This window comes from Staurois parvus, unplaced genomic scaffold (genome assembly GCF_062004578.1).
Source record: "Staurois parvus isolate SC_StPar_1 unplaced genomic scaffold, SC_StPar_1.0 ptg000082l, whole genome shotgun sequence".
Taxonomy (NCBI): domain Eukaryota; kingdom Metazoa; phylum Chordata; class Amphibia; order Anura; family Ranidae; genus Staurois; species Staurois parvus.
In genome coordinates, this window is record NW_028317878.1 from 4,248,107 (window position 1) to 4,267,425 (window position 19,319).

At 42.8% G+C, this 19,319-nt stretch overlaps 1 protein-coding gene across 3 annotated transcripts in view; it reads left to right on the plus strand.

Annotated features, from left to right (window-relative positions):
* Positions 1-19,319, plus strand: part of SKAP2 (src kinase associated phosphoprotein 2) — a 344,778-nt gene that overhangs the window by 242,075 nt on the left and 83,384 nt on the right. For all 3 annotated transcript variants that reach the window (XM_089669915.1, XM_089669914.1, XM_089669913.1), the window contains exon 9: positions 854-964. In XM_089669915.1, the coding sequence (XP_089526041.1) occupies positions 854-964 (111 nt within the window). The remainder of the gene's footprint in view (positions 1-853; positions 965-19,319) is intronic.

Consider the following 19,319-nt stretch of genomic DNA (forward strand, 5'->3'; position numbering starts at 1 on the left):
TGGGATTCAAACTAATGACCAACCAACCAGTGCTGCTAGGCGAAAGTGCTAACCACTTAGCCACTGTGCTGCCCGTCTTCTTATTGTGACTTCATTACACAATGCAGCATTGTTGTAATTATCTCATATTCCCATGAACCCCCTAGCACACGGGTGTTAAATTAGTGGCTCTCCAGCTGTTGCCAAACTACAAGTCCCATGAGGCCTTGCAAGATTGACAGTTACAAGCATGACTCCCAAAGGCAGAGGCATGATGTAAATTGTAGTTTCGCAACAGCTGGAGGGCTGCCAGTTTGACACCCCTGCCCTAGCAGGTCATTTTCACTTCCCTTGAAAAAATCCCACGTAGAGTTTTTTATTTTTGTTGCTTTGGCAGCTTCAAAAAACGTTTTTACAGTAAAGAACTGGGGAATGGATACCCCATCTGTCAGATTAGAACATGGCCAAAAGTTATCCTTATCAACCACACAACTTGTAGTTTTGAAAATAGCAAAAGAACAAAGGGTCTGGCTTTGAAAAGGGAAAATTGGTTACAGTGGGTAATGACTGTGCTTTTCTTTGCCCCAGTTAATTCAGTCTATGGATTCTGCATCTAATGCAGACTTTTACAACGTTGTACTAAAAATATTTTGTTTGCCCTTTAATTACAATTAGAACAGTTGCACACATTACAGTTGTGGTTTTAGAGTTGAAGATGACAGGCATTCCACCTCACAGTGCTTGGAGGTTTTGGAGCTCATCAGGAAAGCCCATTACCAAGAGTTTGAAAAAGTCTCTAAACAGTATTGTACCATGGAGCGTTTTGGTACCTAGTTGTCTTACAGTACATAACAAAATTTGGTTCTTTTTGCAGATAATGATGGTGACTTGTATGATGATGTAAACCAACCAGAAGTTCCTACTCCTGTCTCAAGGACTGTCGGCCATGAAGAGGAACATGAAGATATTTATGAAGTGCTACCAGGTGATAACATTTTACTCCACTACTCAAGTCGTATAATCTTAAAAAGGAGCTGAAAGCTGTGCCAAATGAACCAGACATAAAGCAAAGGATTATCATCAGTATTGCCTGTGTTGCCCATGAATATGTTTTTTTTCCCAGGTAATGACTTGCAGTGCCATGTTCTGTGTCTCTATGAGGAGGTAACAATCTTAGTATAGAAGAAGGGCTTTGTTTGCTTAATGTTAGAGCCTCCAGCAAGAAGCAAAGTAAACAGCAGAGTAGGGACACCACCAAATCTCACTCCAAATCTCCTGAGACTAGTAGTCAGAGGCACAGTACCTAAGAGTGTAGAGCGTGATCCAGCATTTGGCACCCTGCAGCCCCTCTGCAATAGGTATTGCCTAGCTAGGGTCTTGTTGGCCACAACATAGGAACTCAAATACAGAACATAGAAAATATCTTGGACATCAACAGATTATACTTTTTCAGAAATATTAGCCAAATCACGAGACTAGTATCTGTTACAAAAATAAACCACCTAGCATAACAGTGTAAGAAGTAGTGATACAGAAAGTGAATTGACCCTTAGAAACTAATAAGGTTTGGAGTACATGGCAGATAGGTCAGGCTCTTGGTTTTACAGATGAATGACAGTACCTTTTCTGCAAAGTAGAGCTGTTAGTCGTAGAAATCTATTTTCAAAATTACTGATTCACTTTTATGGAAAACTTTGGTGCCAAGTTTCATGAATATGCTGTATTCAATGTATTCATGATGATGAACCTGTGACATTTAGGTTGATGGTTTTAAGATGAATCCCTGTTAACCTAATGCAAAGCAGAAGTTAAAAATGCTATCCTAGAAAGACAATTTGGCACTCTTATCAATGCTTAAAGTCCAACTCTAGAAATGTGAAAAAAAAGGTTAACTGTTAATTGTTTATTATGTCTAGGAGATTGCAGAACAGGTTCTTTCACTAAGGCCATGGGGTGGACTCTGTTTTGATCAGCAGGGGATCTATCCGATCATCCCCTGCTAATCAGAGCAGAGCAGGTGGATGACAGGTCTGTGTCTGCTCAGTTTATACAGAGCAGACACGGACAGAGACTGCTCTGCTCTGTGGGTTGAGTAAATGGACTCCACTGTTTGTTTACACCCAACTGCTCTCTGATCTGCCTAGATAAAGGGGGATGGATCCCATTATGTTTTTTTTTGTAGTGGACTGGATCAGATTGGTGGTAGGCAGGTATAAAGAGACACAAGTCCGTTCACACCTTTATACCTCCATAGGTGTGAATGGAGGGTCCAATCAGGTCCACCTGAAAAACTGACAGGCAGACCTGATCAGACCATTTGTGCGAAAAGCGCCTTAATCGGATTCCTTGCTCCAGCTCTCCCTTCTCTGCCAAAAGCTCAGATTTGTGGGGGGAGCCTTGGCATCACCATGTACAATAAAGAGACATTAACCCTGCATTTTACACTGTGGAAACTGGAGTGCAACAAGAGGCGGTCACAGCTTACAAAACATCTGCCGGGACCAGTCACCGTAATGGAGGGAGCTTGCTGGAGCAAGGAATAAGGTAAGTATTTACATCTTAATGCTCTCCAACATTTCACTCTATTGACTGCCTCTAGATATATGTACAGTATATTTAGACTTATATACATTTGTACTTTATATATGTTTATGACTGCTATAAAAATGACACAATGGTAAGTTACTGCTTTTAATGATCAAGAGGAAATAAAAACTCTATAATCTTCCTCTGCAATATACTGGAGAAAAGTATTAATGTGTCGAAACATAACAATACTGGTTCTAGATAATGGCACAAATAAGCCATTATAATGAAAAGGATCCGTCCTTATGGGAATTTTGTGTCTCTTACCTACTCTAATTTAATGACTTCCATGAACCAGTTGATTTTTCATCTTTTGTTAGCACTAAAGCCTTCCTGGAAACATTATACATTAACTAGCAACCCTTGTCCTGTAATGTTCACTGTATTCTCCAGAAGTAAGATTAGACACCTTAGTCTACTGCTCATTGACATATGCTGTGTTCCAATGTGCCTACATTACAGAGGCCCTATCGGAATCACAAATACTGCCGGAAGAAGGAGGTTAATTAAGGGTATAGCATGTCGATCCCCAAATGTATTTAGAAAACTAGTGCTAAAGTTCACTGAATTAGACTGCAGGAACAGTAAATTGTCATTTGCTGACCTTAGGGATTATTAATCAAAGCATGAATTAGTAATTTTACTCACATTTCTCCACAATTTCGTCATGTCCTGCTTTATTTGCTATTTATTATCACATAAGATCTTTAAATATTGCTGGAATTATGCTAGATTAAATTTGTGAAGTCACAGCTAGTGCATTCCATTATCTCCAGTGGAAGGTTTCAGCAAGTTTGAGGAATTCTATTGCTTTTGTAGTTTTATTACTGGGGACATCAATTAGCATTTTTTAAATCTGTAAAATTTCCTTGCTACTAAATATTCCATGATCAACTGTTAGTGGTATTATAACAAAGTAGAAGCAACTGGGAACAACAGCAATTCAGCCACTAAGTGGTAGGCCACATAAAATGACAGAGCGGGGTCAGAACATGCTGAAGGGCACAGTGTGCAGAAGTCGCCAACTGTCTGAAAAGTCAATAGCTAAAGACCTCCAAACTTTGTGTGGCTTTCAGATTAGCACAACAACAGTGCGGAGAGAGCTTCATGGAATGGGTTTCCATGGCCAAGTAGCTGCATCCAAGCCTTACATCACCAAGTGCAATGCAAAACATCGGATGCAGAGGTGTAAAGCATGCTGCCACTGGACTCTTTAGCAGTGGAGATGTGTTCTCTGCAAGTGGCTAATCGCTCTTCTCTGTCTGGAAATGAGATGGACGTGTCTGGGTTTGGTGGTTGCCAGGAGAACGGTACTTTCCTGACTGCATTGTGCCAAGTGTAAAGCTTGGTGGAGGGGGGATTATGGTGTGGGGTTGTTTTTCAGGAGTTGGGCTTGGCCCATTAGTTCCAGTGAAGGGAACTCTCAAGGCATCAGCATACCAAGACATTTTGGACAATTTCATGTTCCCAGCTTTGTGGGAACAGTTTGGGGATGGCCTCTTCCTGTTCCAACATGACTGTGCACCAGCGCACAAAGCAAGGTCTATAAAGACATGAATGAGCAAGTTTGGGGGTGCAGGAACTTGGCACAAATGCGCTTCTGGAAGAATAGTCAAACATTCCCAAAGACACACTCCCAAACCTTGTGGACAGCCTTCCCAGAAGAGTACGGACTAAGACTAAGACTGGGATGCCATTAAAGTTCATGTGCGTGTAAAGGCAGGCGTCCCAATCATTTTGGCAATGTAGTGTATATTGTGACTTAAATAATGGTGGTAACAACGCTGAACATTTTGTTTGTTGCATTGTGTGGCACATACGAACAACTGAGGCAACCATTCCAGGGTAAATACCTCTGTGACTGATGTGAGCATGTTGCTATTGAAAGCTTGCATTGGATAATTAGAAGGGCAAAAAGCAACACTAAGGAAAATGGAAAGAAGTCTCTAGCTTACAGAGCAGACATTTAATTGGAAAGATACAGTGGTCGGAGGGATGTCTCAGGATGGGAGCTTGGTTAGGACAATTTTATGTTTGAGCACCCAAACTTATTATTCCAAGTGAGGGCAAATCCAGAAGTTGTAGACTAGATGTTGCTGCTTCCTTTAACAGTTAAAATAGCTGCCAATCTAGTAGTGATGAACACTGTAATGCAGAGTGGTTTAGGCAGGTAATGGTATGGTTTTTTAAAAAAAATATATAGACTAAGTACACCACATAACCAAAATGCTTTAGCAATAAATTTGTATAAGGCATGTAAATACAATTATACAATAGGTACACATATCCAAGTATGTCATATCCCATCAAGCATAATACAGCAAAGATATTCGCTCTACTGTTGAATCACAGCAACAAAAATACATGCATGCATATAGATACAGTGAGCAACACTCAAAACATTTAAGTGTTGATGTTCAGAAACACATACAGGAGTTCAGTACTCCGAATAGAGTAATGAAAAGAATAGCTGAGGCAGGCCCTGAGATAGGAGGTTCTTGAGAAAGGAGGTTTTTACATCATTGGCTTTTCCTCCTCTCTCTTTTCAAAAGGGTTTGGCTCAGCTATCCTTTTCATTACTCTATTCTGGGTACTGAGCACCTGTATTTATTTCTCTTATATGTTTTGAGTGTAGTTCTCTGTACCTATATGCATACATGTAAAGTTGTTGCTGTGATTCAGCAGTGAAGCAAATATCTTTTCTGTATTATGCTTGATGTAATATGACATACTTGGTTATCTGTAAATGTTGTATATTGTATGTATATGCCTAATATAAATGTATTGCTAAAGCAATTTGCGTATATGGTGTGCTTACTCTATATATTTCAAATTATTGTACTAACAGATTAATACACTGTGGAGAGGTTTAAGCACCCTATTAAATAACCTATTATTGGTTGCTGAATGATGTAGTTAATAGTGATGTACAGACCTTTATTGCTAATTACAAGGGTTTTTTGGCATGATAATTATAGTGAGGATAGTCTAGCTTAGAATGTGGAGGACTAGATAGATTACAGAGAGGAGAAGGGTATCAGCTATCCTTCTCCATATTGAGACCAGTGACAGTATACATGGAAGGTGGAGAATCAATTAACAGACCTATAGTGCAAGATGAGGGGTTGGCTTCTGAGGTTGGATTCACTGGAATATTGGGATAAATGGAAGATTGGAAAACAAAATGCATAGCTTAAGTCTTGGTGTAACAGAAAAGTACTTGTATTTCTAGAGCACTAATTGGAAGTGGATCAGCAGTGCTAGCGGAGAAGTTTATGGAAAGTTTTCAGTTTTTAACTACCTTAAAACCAGTCACTTTCACCCCTTTCCTGCCCAGGCCAATTTTAGCTTTCAGTGCTGTCAAGCTTTGAATGACAATAAAATTTTACATTTCCAGATGTGATCAACATATTACATGAGAATCAGACATTGTCATTCACCACTTCATATCTTCCCTGAGTAGTTGGGCTTGCAGGTCCAACTCCGTAAGCACAAAGGACACCTGTCTGCTTAGTTCAAATGTCATAGGATAGGGAGAGGTTCTGTGACCCACGTTGCACCGTATAATTTATCTTTTTTCCATCAAGAAAAATAGCCGACAGGTGAATACATGGACAAAGATAAGAGGGAGATAAGAGGGAGAAAAAGTGGAAATAGAAGTGGAAGAGAAAGGAAAAAAAAAGGGGGGGGGCGCCATTCCCACACAAACCACCGCAGAGCCATTGTGTCATTTCCTAAGGAATTTTGTGCAGTCGCCTCTTCCGTAGCCACCATATCTTCCACCTCATTAATGTCCGTGACGTTTTGCAACCAGATGGAAACGGTAGGTGCCTGTGTTTGTTTCCAAAAGAGGGGGATACAACTTTTCACCGCCATCAGTAGTAAAGGCAGAATGGATCTCCTGTAGGACTTGTCAGGATAGCTGTGATGATGCAGTAGGAAGAATGCAGGTTCTCGTGGCAACACATGGCCCGTAAATTTCTGAGATATTTGATGCACACTGTTCTAGAAAGCCTGCAGCCAGTTGCAAGACCAGAAAATGTGAAGTAGGGACCCAGCTTCCTCTCCACAGTGCCAACATTAATTAGCACACTGAGGGAACATCCTATGCAATTTGGTGGGTGTGTAATACCAGCGTGTCAGCAATTTAAAACCAGATTTCTGGTATTTAGAACAGACCAAAGCCTTATATGTGAATTTGGGGATCCTCACCACCTGCTGGTCAGTAAAACTTAACCCCAAATCTTGTTCCCATTTGACAATATATGGCAGTTTGTAGGATGAGGGAGCTGCGACTAATAATTGGTAGGACAGCAAAATCGCATGGCGGCGTAATGTACATGTGACATGATGTAACGTGCGTGTGACATAAATGTACAGATTTGAGTAGATAAGATGTGATCAGTAGCAATATGTAATCGTAACTGTAGGGACATTCCATTGTCATTAAAGATGTATATTCAGTCAGAGGTACTCAGACACAGAGGCATCAATTAGCGGCTGCCGGGATGTGACACCTTTGTGTTAATAAGGTTGTCACCTTCTGGTGAAACCGGTTTAAAGGAAGTGGCTCAAGACATTTTGGCTTCATGACAGCAGGGGACTCGATCTGTCTGGGGGAGCTAAAAAGTATATCCATACATCAAAATGGGTATGTTTCATCTCTCATAAATCTACAATATTAGTTGCTGAGAGATGAACATACTCCCTTCTGTTAGGGCATTCTGTGTGCCACATCGACACCTAAAAATCATATTTGTGGATTAGGTAGAAGGCCAGGAAAATGCAGGAAATGGTTAGGTGGCGCTGGACTGCGACAGTTGAATGGTGTTTGGTACTGTCACGATCGGGCCGCTGCGCTGGTGTCGGAAATCCAATTCCCGACTTGGTGTTTCAAGCCGGTCTTAGTCCGATTGAACTTGGGCAGGTCAGCACCCAGAACATCCTGTGGGCAGGTACAGGAGCAGCCCCCCACGGTCAATTGGCTGGGGACTAATGTCCCGCCTACGTCCATATCCCCATAAAAGGAGTACCCGGGCATTGGGACATTGGTGATTCGTACGGAGCTGGTTCGAACGACCAACGGATTGCAGATTGTAAAAGGTAATAGATTGGCCAGACGGAGATCTGTGTGTGTGGGGTGTCCCAGCAGACCGTTCTGAGGATAAACTGTTGGGTGGTGGCAGGCTATCTTTTGTGGTGTGTCTGGTGCGGGGGAGTGTGTGGACAGTGGAAGAGTGATTAACCCCGGGGTTCAAGCTGTAGGCAGCTGGAGGGACCTTAGAAGGGTGTGTAATTACTAAGCTTGTCCTCAACTCTAATCAGTGTACCAGATTGTATGTAAGATTTGTATCTGCCAGTGTGCGGTCGACCAGCTGAATTGGAGTGGAGTCTCCATCTGGTGGTGGCCAAAAGGTAGTGCGGGCTGTGGAAGGATATCATGGCTGATCTTATATACGGTTTTATATATTCATAGTTAAGTCCCCTTTATCCCCTTTTACCCCCTGTCACGGCCGCATGTGTGCGCCTCGATTAGCTAGTCGCTGTGGGCGTGTGCGTGTGGGGGGATCCATGACAGGCGGCTTGAGGATGCTCCCGAACACAAGTTTTCAAATGGGGTGAGGTTACGATTAAAGGCCTCCGCTTTAGGTAGAGAGCAAAGGAAATGCGACAGTTGAACTTTGTGCCAAAAGGACAAGTCTGCAAAGGTCGGTGCCTCCATAATTGGTCTTCTGGGGAGTCAACATTCATGCGATATAAAATGTCGAGCCTGGAAAAAAACAAGGGATTTTAAAGTTTGGAATTTTGGGTCCTGTAGACCCGGGCTAAAGGTCAGGTTCCCCACTATTGGGGTCAGAGGGGAGGGTATTGGTGATATTGACGAGGCCTGAAAAAGTTTGAGGCAAGCCTGCCACATTTCCCCCACAGTGGGATGTGCCAGGGCCGTGGTAGGCAGATCTGCCTGGCACCAAGGCAACAAACTCAACGGTACCCCCAATACCGCCTGTTCAAACTGTACCCATTGCTTCAGAGTGCCATGTCGACACCAATCGAACACTCTAGTCAAGTGACAGGCACTGTGGTATAGAGTCACATCAGGTAGGGCCATTCCCTCTGCAGTTTTGGGAGTCTCAGTAGTGTCAGGGACAGCCTAAATTGGAAATACTGCGGTTTACTGCTTGAAGGAAGGAACCGGGTACACAGATCGGCAGAGCCTGAAGAGGATAGAGTAGTCTAGGCAAGATATTCATTTTATTGCATAAAAGTACAGCACTTAAAAAAGTGACAAATATTCATAAAGAAACAGTGAAAAGTGTATCAAAAATTATAGTCCATCCAAAAATTAAAGAAAAGTCCCAGAGGTTGTGATGAAGCAAAAGAAATCCAAGGACAGTTATTGTGTCACCAACCACTACCACAGAAGGCTTACCAGAAAGGCATGACTCCCTGTTAAGAGTGGTCAATTGCGCTTTGTTTAAACAATTCAGAAAGCCAGACACTCGAATCCTCCTCCAGATCTCCAAAAGAGCAGATAAAGATCTTCCAATAATGGACCTTAATTGGGGTAGCTAAACCCCTCAGGATGAGGCTTGGACTCATAGTGAAAACATGCAAAGAAAGAGCGCTCCACATAGTGTAAAACCATAATCACATAATTTATTTAAGGTATGGTTACACTCGCATGTAAGCAAACATCATTAGCCATTGATTGGCAAAAAAATCCAAATTTCCCAGTTTCCAAAATGGCTGCCGGCCATTCGCGCATGCGCAGATATTCATTTTTATTATACTACAATGTCCCAACCAGGAAAATAGTCCATTCTGCCAGGTCAAAAGGGCCTTTCTGATAGCTGTCAAGAGTGGCAGGAAATTCAACTGAGAAATGTCTTCCAATCTCCTTGAGAGATAAATATCTAAACATTTGATGTGAGAAGTAGCCCATTTAAAAGGAAAATTGGATTTAAGCAAGGAGGACTGAGAGGCTGACATTGATACACCCAAAGCTTCCGACTTCTGATAGTTGACCCAAAAGGATGAAAGTTTCTCATAAACCCTCAGTTCTGACAGTAAATTAAGGAGGGATACTAGGGGATTAGAAAGAAAAAACAATAAATCATCCACGTATGCGGCAACCTTTGGGATCAACAGGAACGCCCTGAATATTACAATTTCTTCTCACCATATGTAGAAATGGCTCCAGAGTTAAAATGAATATCAAAGGAGAGAGAGGGCATCCCCGGGGAGTCCCATTGGTGATCCCAAAAGGGGAAGATAAGTGGCCATTCACCTTCACCTGATTGGAGGGGTGCGAGTAGATAGCTTGCATCCACCGCATCATCTGCTGCCCCAGACCAATATGTTGCAAAGTCTCCTTCAGAAAGATCCAGTTAACCCGATCAAATGCCTTTTCAGCATTAGTGGATAGAAGTAGCTTAGGTATTTTCTGCGTTTTGGCCACATGGAATACATTTCTGGCCTTAGTTGTGTTGTCCCTAGCCTCCCTTGTGGGGACAAAGCCCACCTGGTCAACATGTACCAAAGCTGGGATGGAGTCTATCAGTCGTAGAGCTAGAATTTTGGTGAATAATTTAAGGTCGAAGTTCAGGAGGGAAATAGGTTGGTACTTTTGACTATAAAGCAGATCCTTGCCCTCCTTCGGTATCACTGAAATGTGTGCCATGAGTGTGTCTCTCAGGAAGACTGCCCCCATACCTACTGCATTGTAAGCTACCAGAAAATGTGGTGAAACAAGGGGACTGAACATTTTATAATAAAGCAAAGAATATCCATCAGGACCTGGAGCCTTCCCGTTTTCATATAAGACATGGCAATCGCCAGTTCCTCTGCTGACAGAGGGGTTTCCAAGGATGCCAAAACCTCATTCTGGATGCTTGGAAGGCCCGATTCTTTTGGACGGTCTCAGTCTCATCGGAGCTCACAGGTGTCTTACCTGCTGGCAGGTTATAGAGTGATTTGCAGTAGCGTTGGAATACACCGGCAATTTCTTCTAATGTATGGACCTTCCACTGTGTCTCATCCATGAGCTCTGGAACAAATGTTCATGGCCTTTGAGCCCTCAGAGCATGGGCCAGAATCTTGCCACACTTGTTTCCATGTTTTAGCAAGCATCCATGGCCAGAGAACTTAAGACCGTGAGGTCCGATAGGACCTTGCCTGCAAGAGATTTTTTTTAAGGGCTGTTTCTAATGTCCGAATCTTCATCAGAAGGTCAGTAATGTGTTGAGCTCTTTCTTTCTTCAACCGGGCACCCACCTTGATTAGGATCCCCCTGGCATAGGCTTTGTGAGTTTCCCAGATTGTCATTGGAGCGCAATCTGGGTTAACATTAGTAGTAAAGAAAGACTGCAATTCCTTAGAAAGTTCTTCCACCACCTCCGGTTTCTGTAGTAAAGAGTCATTCAATTTCCACCTCCATGGCCGAGAACTAGAGGACAACAAATCTATGTCCATCCAGACTGAGGCATGATCCGAAAAAGTTACTGAGCCAATGGATGCTGCACCGACCTTTGACAAGAGAGATTGGGGAATCAAAAAAAGATCTATTCTGGTGTAAGAATCGTGGGGATGCGAATAGAACGTATAGTCTTGGTGGGTCGGATGAAGCACTCCCCAAACATTCATCAAACGAAAGGCAAAGTAATAGAACTTTCTTTTGGTGGTATCTAATAACTGATTTTTTTGCTAAATAAATGAAAAAAAGACCAAAAATGATCTTTGTTTCTGTTATAAAATTTTTTAAATAAATAATCTTTCTTTATAAATGTAGGCCAAAATGTATTCTGCTACATTTCTTTGGTAAAAATAACCCAAATCAGTGCATATTATTTAGTCTGTAGGAAAGTTTTTAAGTCCTCAAACTATGATATATTTACCCTTGTGAGGGCCGCTGTGTTGTAGGCATCTCTAAGCTTCCCTCCACACAGCAAGGCAATAGGTATTTCTCACACAGACTTGCATCCAAAGACAGTGACCAGTCCATGAACTTGGTTGTGTTGTGTTATTAGGGGATTTCAACTTGGATAGGGTAATAAGGATTGTGGGATGCCCAATTTGGCTTGAAACAATAGAAGGGGACACTTCTCTCCTACAGAATGTACAAATCAGATCCTGGACTGTTCTTTTCTTGAGAGCCGGCAGTCATTGCGGATCAGTAGCAGCTGCCCCTTACGGGTGAGGAAATAGAAGCCCCTCAAAGACAAAAAAATCACTTCACTCCTCGTAGCTACATGCAGGGACGTCTTCTCTTCCTTTTATGGAACTGCTCCCAGCTCCCTATCCTGCAGGCACTTCCAGCCCTCCTGGACTCTCAGAAGATCTCCAGGATCAAGGATAAAGGATTTAGCTCGATGCTGTCCTTGGAAAGCTTGCTATGTTTTGCAGTCATTCCCCTTATCGATCCCAAGTGTGCAGCTGTACTCACACTGTCCTCCTTGCTCCTTACTGCTGAAGGCCTGATCCCATCTGCGCCTCTCTGCAGTATGTATCCTCCTGAGCCAGCCCGATCCCAGCCTAGAGGCTGCCCCCCAGACCTAGGGGACCCCCTCATAGACCCCGACAGTCTCCTCAGCACTCCATCTTCCACCGCACTCCACTGTCAGCCTGACTCTCCCCTACTTATAGGCTAGTCCACTCCTATACCAGGGCCTCCAAACTTGGTATTGGCCAGAACCCACATATATATGCTGATTATATGCTGATTAGGTCTCCACTCCTCCTTCTTACTGACCTCTGAAAGGTTCTATGGTCCTCCAGAGTCAGGAGGAGACGATAGAGCCACAACCTGTAGAGCCATCCAGCTGACCTGCGATAACCCAACCTTAATCACATGACACACACAACTACCATGAGTCACAGAATGATTTTGACTATAATATACTACGCTAGTCTAGTAGCACACTAGAGGGTGCTACATATACCGTATTTGCCGGCGTATAAGACGACTGGGAGTATAAGACGACCCCCTACTTTTCCTGTTAAAATATAGGGTTTGAGCTATACTCGCCATATAAGACTACCCCTCTTCCAACGCACACCAAATAAAAATGAAAAAACATCAGATTTGTTTTCAATATGGTATGCTATTTCAGTATGGTATTCCAATGATGGGGTGCTATTCCTCCCACTGACACCAATGATGGGGCATGATTCCTCCCACTGATACCAATGATGAGGCACTATTCCTCCCACTGACACTAATGATGGGGCACTATTTCATCCACTGACACCAAGGATGGGGCACTATTCCTCCCACTGATACCAATGATGGGGCACTATTCCTCCCACTGATACCAATGATGGGGCGCTATTCCTCCCACTGATACCAATGATGGGACACTATTCCTCCCACTGACACCAATGATGGTGCCCCATCATTAGTGTCAGTGTGTGAGGAATAGTGTCCCATCATTAGTGTCAGTGGGAGGAATAGTGCCCCATCATTAGTCAGTGGGAGGAATAGTGCCCCATCATTGGTGTCAGTGGGAAGAATCGTGCCCCATCATTGGTGTCAGTGGGAAGAATCGTGCCCCATCATTGGTGTCAGTGGGAGGGATAGTGCTCCATCATTAGTGTCAGTGGGAGGAATAGCACCCCATCATTGGTGTCAGTGGCAGGAATTGCGCCCCATCATTGGTATCAGTGGCAGGAATTGCGCCCCATCATTGGTGTCAGTGGGAGGAATAGTGCCCCATCATTGGTGTCAGTGGGGAGGAGGAATAGTGCACCATCATTGGTGTCAGTGGGGAGGAGGAATAGTGCCCCATCGTTGGTGTCAGTGGGGGAGGAACAGTGCCCCATCATTGGTATCAGTGGGGAGAAAAGTGCCCCATCATTGGTGTCAGTGGGGGAGGAATAGTGCCCCATCATTGGTGTCAGTGGGGGAGGAATAGTGCCCCATCATTGGTGTCAGTGGGGAGGAGGAATAGTGCCCCATCGTTGGTGTCAGTGGGGGAGGAACAGTGCCCCATCATTGGTATCAGTGGGGAGAAAAGTGCCCCATCATTGGTTTCAGTGGGGGAGGAATAGTGCCCCATCATTGGTGTCAGTGGGGGAGGAACAGTGCCCCATCGTTAGTGTCAGTGGGGGAGAGGAGCGGCTGCTCCTTCTTTCAGTTCGGCCGCTTGATTTTCGCGGGGCCGTTCGGCTCCGCCTCCTCGACGGTGATTGGTCGCCTGTGTGCCTTTCCAGTGCTGGCGCCCAATCACCGGTGAGGAGGCGGAGCCAAGCGGGAGGCGGGACCATCGAGCGGCCGAACTGAAAGAAGGAGCAGCGCTTCCTGGACCGGATCGTCGTGGGACCGGGACCGGAGCCAGGTAAGGTACAGCAGCCCCTCTGCCCACCCCTGTACTTGGTGTCCGTTGGAGGAGGAGGGGGGGTGGCGCCGCCCCTCGAAAAAGTGCCGCCCCTCGAAAAAGTGCCGCCCTGACACCGGCTCGCCGTATACCGGCGTATAAGACGACCCCCCGACTTTTCAAAAGATTTTCACGGGTTGAAAAGTCGTCTTATACGCCGGCAAATACGGTATGTCTGAAAGTTGATCAGTTTTGACCATTTCTTGCAAGGACAGTACAAATACCCTCCCCCCAAATTACTCCATTCCAAGGTATTTAGGAAGAGGCATGGTGAGTTTTTTGAAGTTGTAATTAATTGTCACAATTTTTGGGAAAATGAAGAAATTAAAAAAAATTTTTTTTCACTTTTTGTTTTATATATACTGTTACCAGTGCAGTACAGCATCATCATATAGTGTAGCCGTGATCAGTGACACTGACAGGGGACATTATGTAGGAAAAAAAAATTAAATTAAAGCCATCCATTGTGTACAAGTGTCATTTGATCTACTGTACTTGGTCACAACAATCACATGGTACTGGCAGCGGCCTGGTACAGTGATCTGTCATCTGCTGTGTCCATCATATGATGTCCACTCAGAAATGCCTTGCTCAACCATCATTTGTCTATGGGCCAGGTGGGAAGCAGTAAAGTTAGTTTGCAGGCAGGCTGATTAGAATATAGTGGCGTAAATACTATACATCAGAAAGGGACCAGATACTACAGGATGGTGAAATAGGAGCATTTGATGAGAGGATTATGGAAAATTATATGATATTGGGGTTGAGTCACTAAAACTTTACAGTGCAAAATCTGGTGCAGCTCTTCATCAAAACCAATCAGATTCCAGGTTTTATTGTCAAAGCTTAACTGAACAAATTGAAGTTAGAAACGGATTGGCTACCATACACAGCTGCACCAGATTTTGCACTCTCCAGTTTTAGTAAATCAACCCTATTATGTAGCAATTAAGCATTGTGGAAAGAAAATTATGCTCTAAACTTAAATAAATGATCTAATACAGTTTAATTAAAGTATCTGTTCACAAAAGCTAGATGTCTGGCTAGAAATAATGGGGAAGCTTAAAGTTTTGTGAACCTAAAGAACAGTTTTATTAGTCATGGGTTGACTTTTCAAATACTATTAATATTATTGGTTATATTCTCTTCTCAACACATTCAGTGTTGATGGGGGAATCCGTACCGCAAAGCTTTTGTATTCTGACAATGGGAGGTTTACCAGCCTTTAGAATACAATGATCACTACTTGTGGCTATAGCCACCAGCAGTGCTTGAACTGTTGAAAAAAAACAACAGGCTGGTTGTACTGAAGTGGATTGATAGACTCTCTGATTCCTCTTGTATTGAATTGTATTGTAACTGTAATGTCTGCTTTAATTTTGTAAAGTGCTGTGCAAACTTTTGGCGGTATAATCCTGTATAATAATAATAACAATAATAATGATATTACATTTTTGTTTTTGGGTTTAAAGGATATGTTTACCTTTCAACAAAAAATAATAAATGCACATTATTTGCAGTTAAAAAAGTACATTTATTATTTTTCTGTTGTAGGAGCCTGTAAAGCATTGCATCAGCGATTAGCAGATCACTGATGCCATGCAGGTCTCTTGCAGACCTGTCAGTGTATCTGCTTGCTTGTACCTCGTATAAGAAGAATCAGTGAACTAACATAGCGCTCACAATGCTGCGGTAGTTCATTGAGAACTACAGCTGACAGCCGCTAAGCCGGGCAGGCGAAACCCCACACAGCACTGTTTTTTTTTTTAATTTGACAGCCAGAGAAGATCCCCTGCTAGCTGTCAAAATGGGGGATTGGGAGGGGTGTGAGGGCCGGTCATTTCATAACATTTTACATGTTACACCCTGAATATGGGTGTAACATGAAACATTTTATGAAAGGTGAACTTATACTTTAATACCACTTTACTTGTTCAATATATATATATATATATATATATATATATATATATATATATATAACAAACATATATATTGTGAACAAAAATAAATTGTGATAAATTGAGCTTAAACTCTTATTGAGCAACAAGGGATAATACTAAACTTATTAAGGCAAAACACACAAACAAACAAATAAACACCTTTAGGAGAAAAGAATTTGCCATATAGTATAAAGTAGAGCAGAGGTCTCCAAACTCTCTAAGCAAAGGGCCAGTTTACTGTCCTTCAGACTTTAGAGGGGGCGGATTGGAAAATGTCTCGGCATCAGATGGAATAAATAATGCCCATCTTGTGTCTCGTGTTAGTGAGAGGAATTGTGCACCATTGATGGTATCATTGGGAGAAATTGTGATCCATGATTGGTGTCGTTGGGCCCCATTCTTGGTATCATTGGGATGAACTGTGCCCCATCGTTGGTGTCATTGGATTAAATAGTGCCCCAAGGGCCAGATAAAAGCAAGCAAAGGGCTGCATCCAGCCCCCAGGCCGCAGTTTGGAGGCCACTGAAGTCGAGCATTACTAAAGGCCTTGCAGGCAAATTCTAGAAGTTTGGATTTAATCGGATAAAGAAGACAGAGATAGACAGAGGTTGGGGGCATCATGGGAATCATTTATTTCTGTAGTATAATTGTGGCATGAAAGGCATAAAAGCAGCAGGATAAGGATTCCAGTGTTGTGTGCTACAGGCCGGTGGAATTGGGTGCTCTTGCACATTACTCTATAAAAAAGAGGTCTCCATCAGATAAGGGCTACCCACTTTTAATTGGAAATCCCACTTTAGGAAAAGAAAACAGCAATAAAAGTTATATTTTGGTTTTAAAACACATCCTGATTAAAACTTTTGACCTCTGAGTTTAAGAGCTTAAATGTAAATGGTATGGGATGAGTTGTTTGTTAGTTTTAGACCTACCCCTGTATGTAATTCTTTTTTGTCCTTTTTGCCTGTTGCTCACCCATGCACTAAGTGCAGAAAATCTGTTGTGTAAACTATGTTTGAGCGATTGTGGGATATAAAGAAGCATCTGGGAGCCAGACTTTTCCTGTAGTAGCTGCCAAGAACTGTATTTCCGTTTTTCTAAAGTGTACAAGAGTGAGATGACCGTCCCTTGCTAGTCATGTTCTATAAATTACCTTCTCATGCATTGCCTTCAACTGGGCCAAGTTTATATCACTTACCTAACTATTCCATGTAAATCTCCATGTCTCTGTGTACATAGAGGGAATTACATTTTGAAATTAAGCACAGCTTGTAAATGCTTCGAATTTTTGTACTATTTGGAGGATGAAGCGATCTGTTCTGTTCTATTTCAGCGTGTCACGCAGCTAAAATATACAAAAATAAGTTAAACTCGCTTTATTTATATACTGATCATTTTTAAACCAGTGAGTTGGAGAGCTGGTGATACATTTTACTAGAGGAATATAATGATTCATCAAAAATAAAGTATAGAGCTTTTATAATCCCGTAGAGTTTTAAATTATTTTAAGATCCTTACCAGACCTACACTATAGAAGACTGTAATATACTGCTCTTGTAAAATATTAATAGTGGCTGTGTAGCGGGTGCTGCCGAGCCTCACCCCCTCCCTTTCTGCCAGGCAGAGGCAGACAGAGGCACTGTGACAGGGGAGAGGCGAGCTGCAGGCTGTCAGAATATCCCCCGCTCATCCCACCCCTTCCTCCTGTCATCAGCTGAACAAGAGAGAGAGTGGCTCTCAGGCTCACCACCCAGCTCACTGCGCGCTCAGTCCGTCTCCTCCCTATTGGCTGCAGTAAGAATCAATGAGCAGCCAGCACAAGTGCACCATGGGACATGTAGTCAGGGAAGATGGACAGCTCCAATTTTAATTAACAGAAAGCAAACTTCAGCCCCCAGCATGCTCAGCTGAACAGGAGAGAGGAGAAACGAGGGATAACCACTCTGCCCAGCGCCATCAGGGAGAGGCGTCGAGGAGAGAGAGGACTGTGTGGAGGGAACGTGGGAACCACAGCTTCAGGAGCAAGAGGCTATCCCCCTTTGCCTGTTTGTGTACAGGCATCACTGGGCACAGATCTACAGCCACAACTCATCAGCAGTGTGGCCATTTGGAATACCTCCAGTTATGCCCATGCAGACATCACTGAATAATGTGGCCATCAGGTTGTCAACTGGGCATCTTTCATCTGGCTGCAGACCTTCAAGAGCCTGTTCTGGGACACACTTTCTCTGAGAGCTTTGATATCTCCAGAATCAGTGAGTGGGCTGAGGCCCACCTTACTTTTTAATACTCCACTCGGAGACATTGCATGCAGACACCGTCACCCCCTTTTCCACTTAAAGGCCTTTTGCAAGGAAATAACTTGTCTATTCTATTTACTTGGCAAGTTGCCATTGCACAGTATTACCTTTGGGTCCCTTCATAGCTGGCTGAAGAGACCCTTACCTCAATGACTCCTCCACTCAAAGGATTCAGCCTGCAGAGTCTGTCACTGGTTAACCCTTTTTTCCTTTTCTTTTTTGTGCTTTGTCATTTTTTTTGCCTGTGGCATCAGGGCTTAGAGGGAGCTGACTAACAAAAAGTCTTTTCCTCCTCCTCTTGCTCCTAGAATCATAGGTCTACTTAGGGTTTTTGTTGGCCCTACAGTCAGGTCCATTGTCACGGTCATTTATTGCATATCTTTGTGACTCTGTTTAATGCTAAACCCTAAAAGCTGGGGAGTACCCACAGTTTACATTTTTGTCACCTGTTGACTTTATTATCTCTAGTAAAATATTATCTTGCAAAGCTATTCCGTTTGGTGTCTTTAGCACTGGTGTTCGCAATGATCTTATTCAACCAGGTGTGTTCTTGGAGTTGGGGCACTGAGCAGGGAACCCAATATTATCAAGTGGCTCCTACAGTGGTTGTGCTATACCCGTTTCTGTATTCTCTATTGATACTCTGGGAAGAGACAGTGATCGGAGGGATATCTAAACCTGATCGAGTATTTGAGGTGATCACAGAATGTGGGGCAACTACTACCTTAAAAAATCCTCCTACAAGTGTAAATTTTAATTAATTAAAAATCTTACAAACAACATAATAAAAACATATCTACAAATATACAGAATAAATAAAATAGAAATATATATACAAAAAGAACTTACTTTAGCATAAAAAACAGGAAACGTCTTTTTTTGCCGGAAAAAAAACATAAACAGAACTGATCATATTTTAATATTATTATTATCTTATGATGTATCTCAACAAACCCTAACTCCACCTAAACACACCCTCAGGCTAGAAACGATTAAACATTTATCCCATGCATGCAGCCTTTTTTCAAAAATCTGATCTTATAAAAATCTAGGGGACATGAAAGGACAGAAAGAGAAGCCATGCACCCAGAGACTGAGAGACAGCAGTTACGGGGATCTGACATTCCTCCACGCCTTTGTCC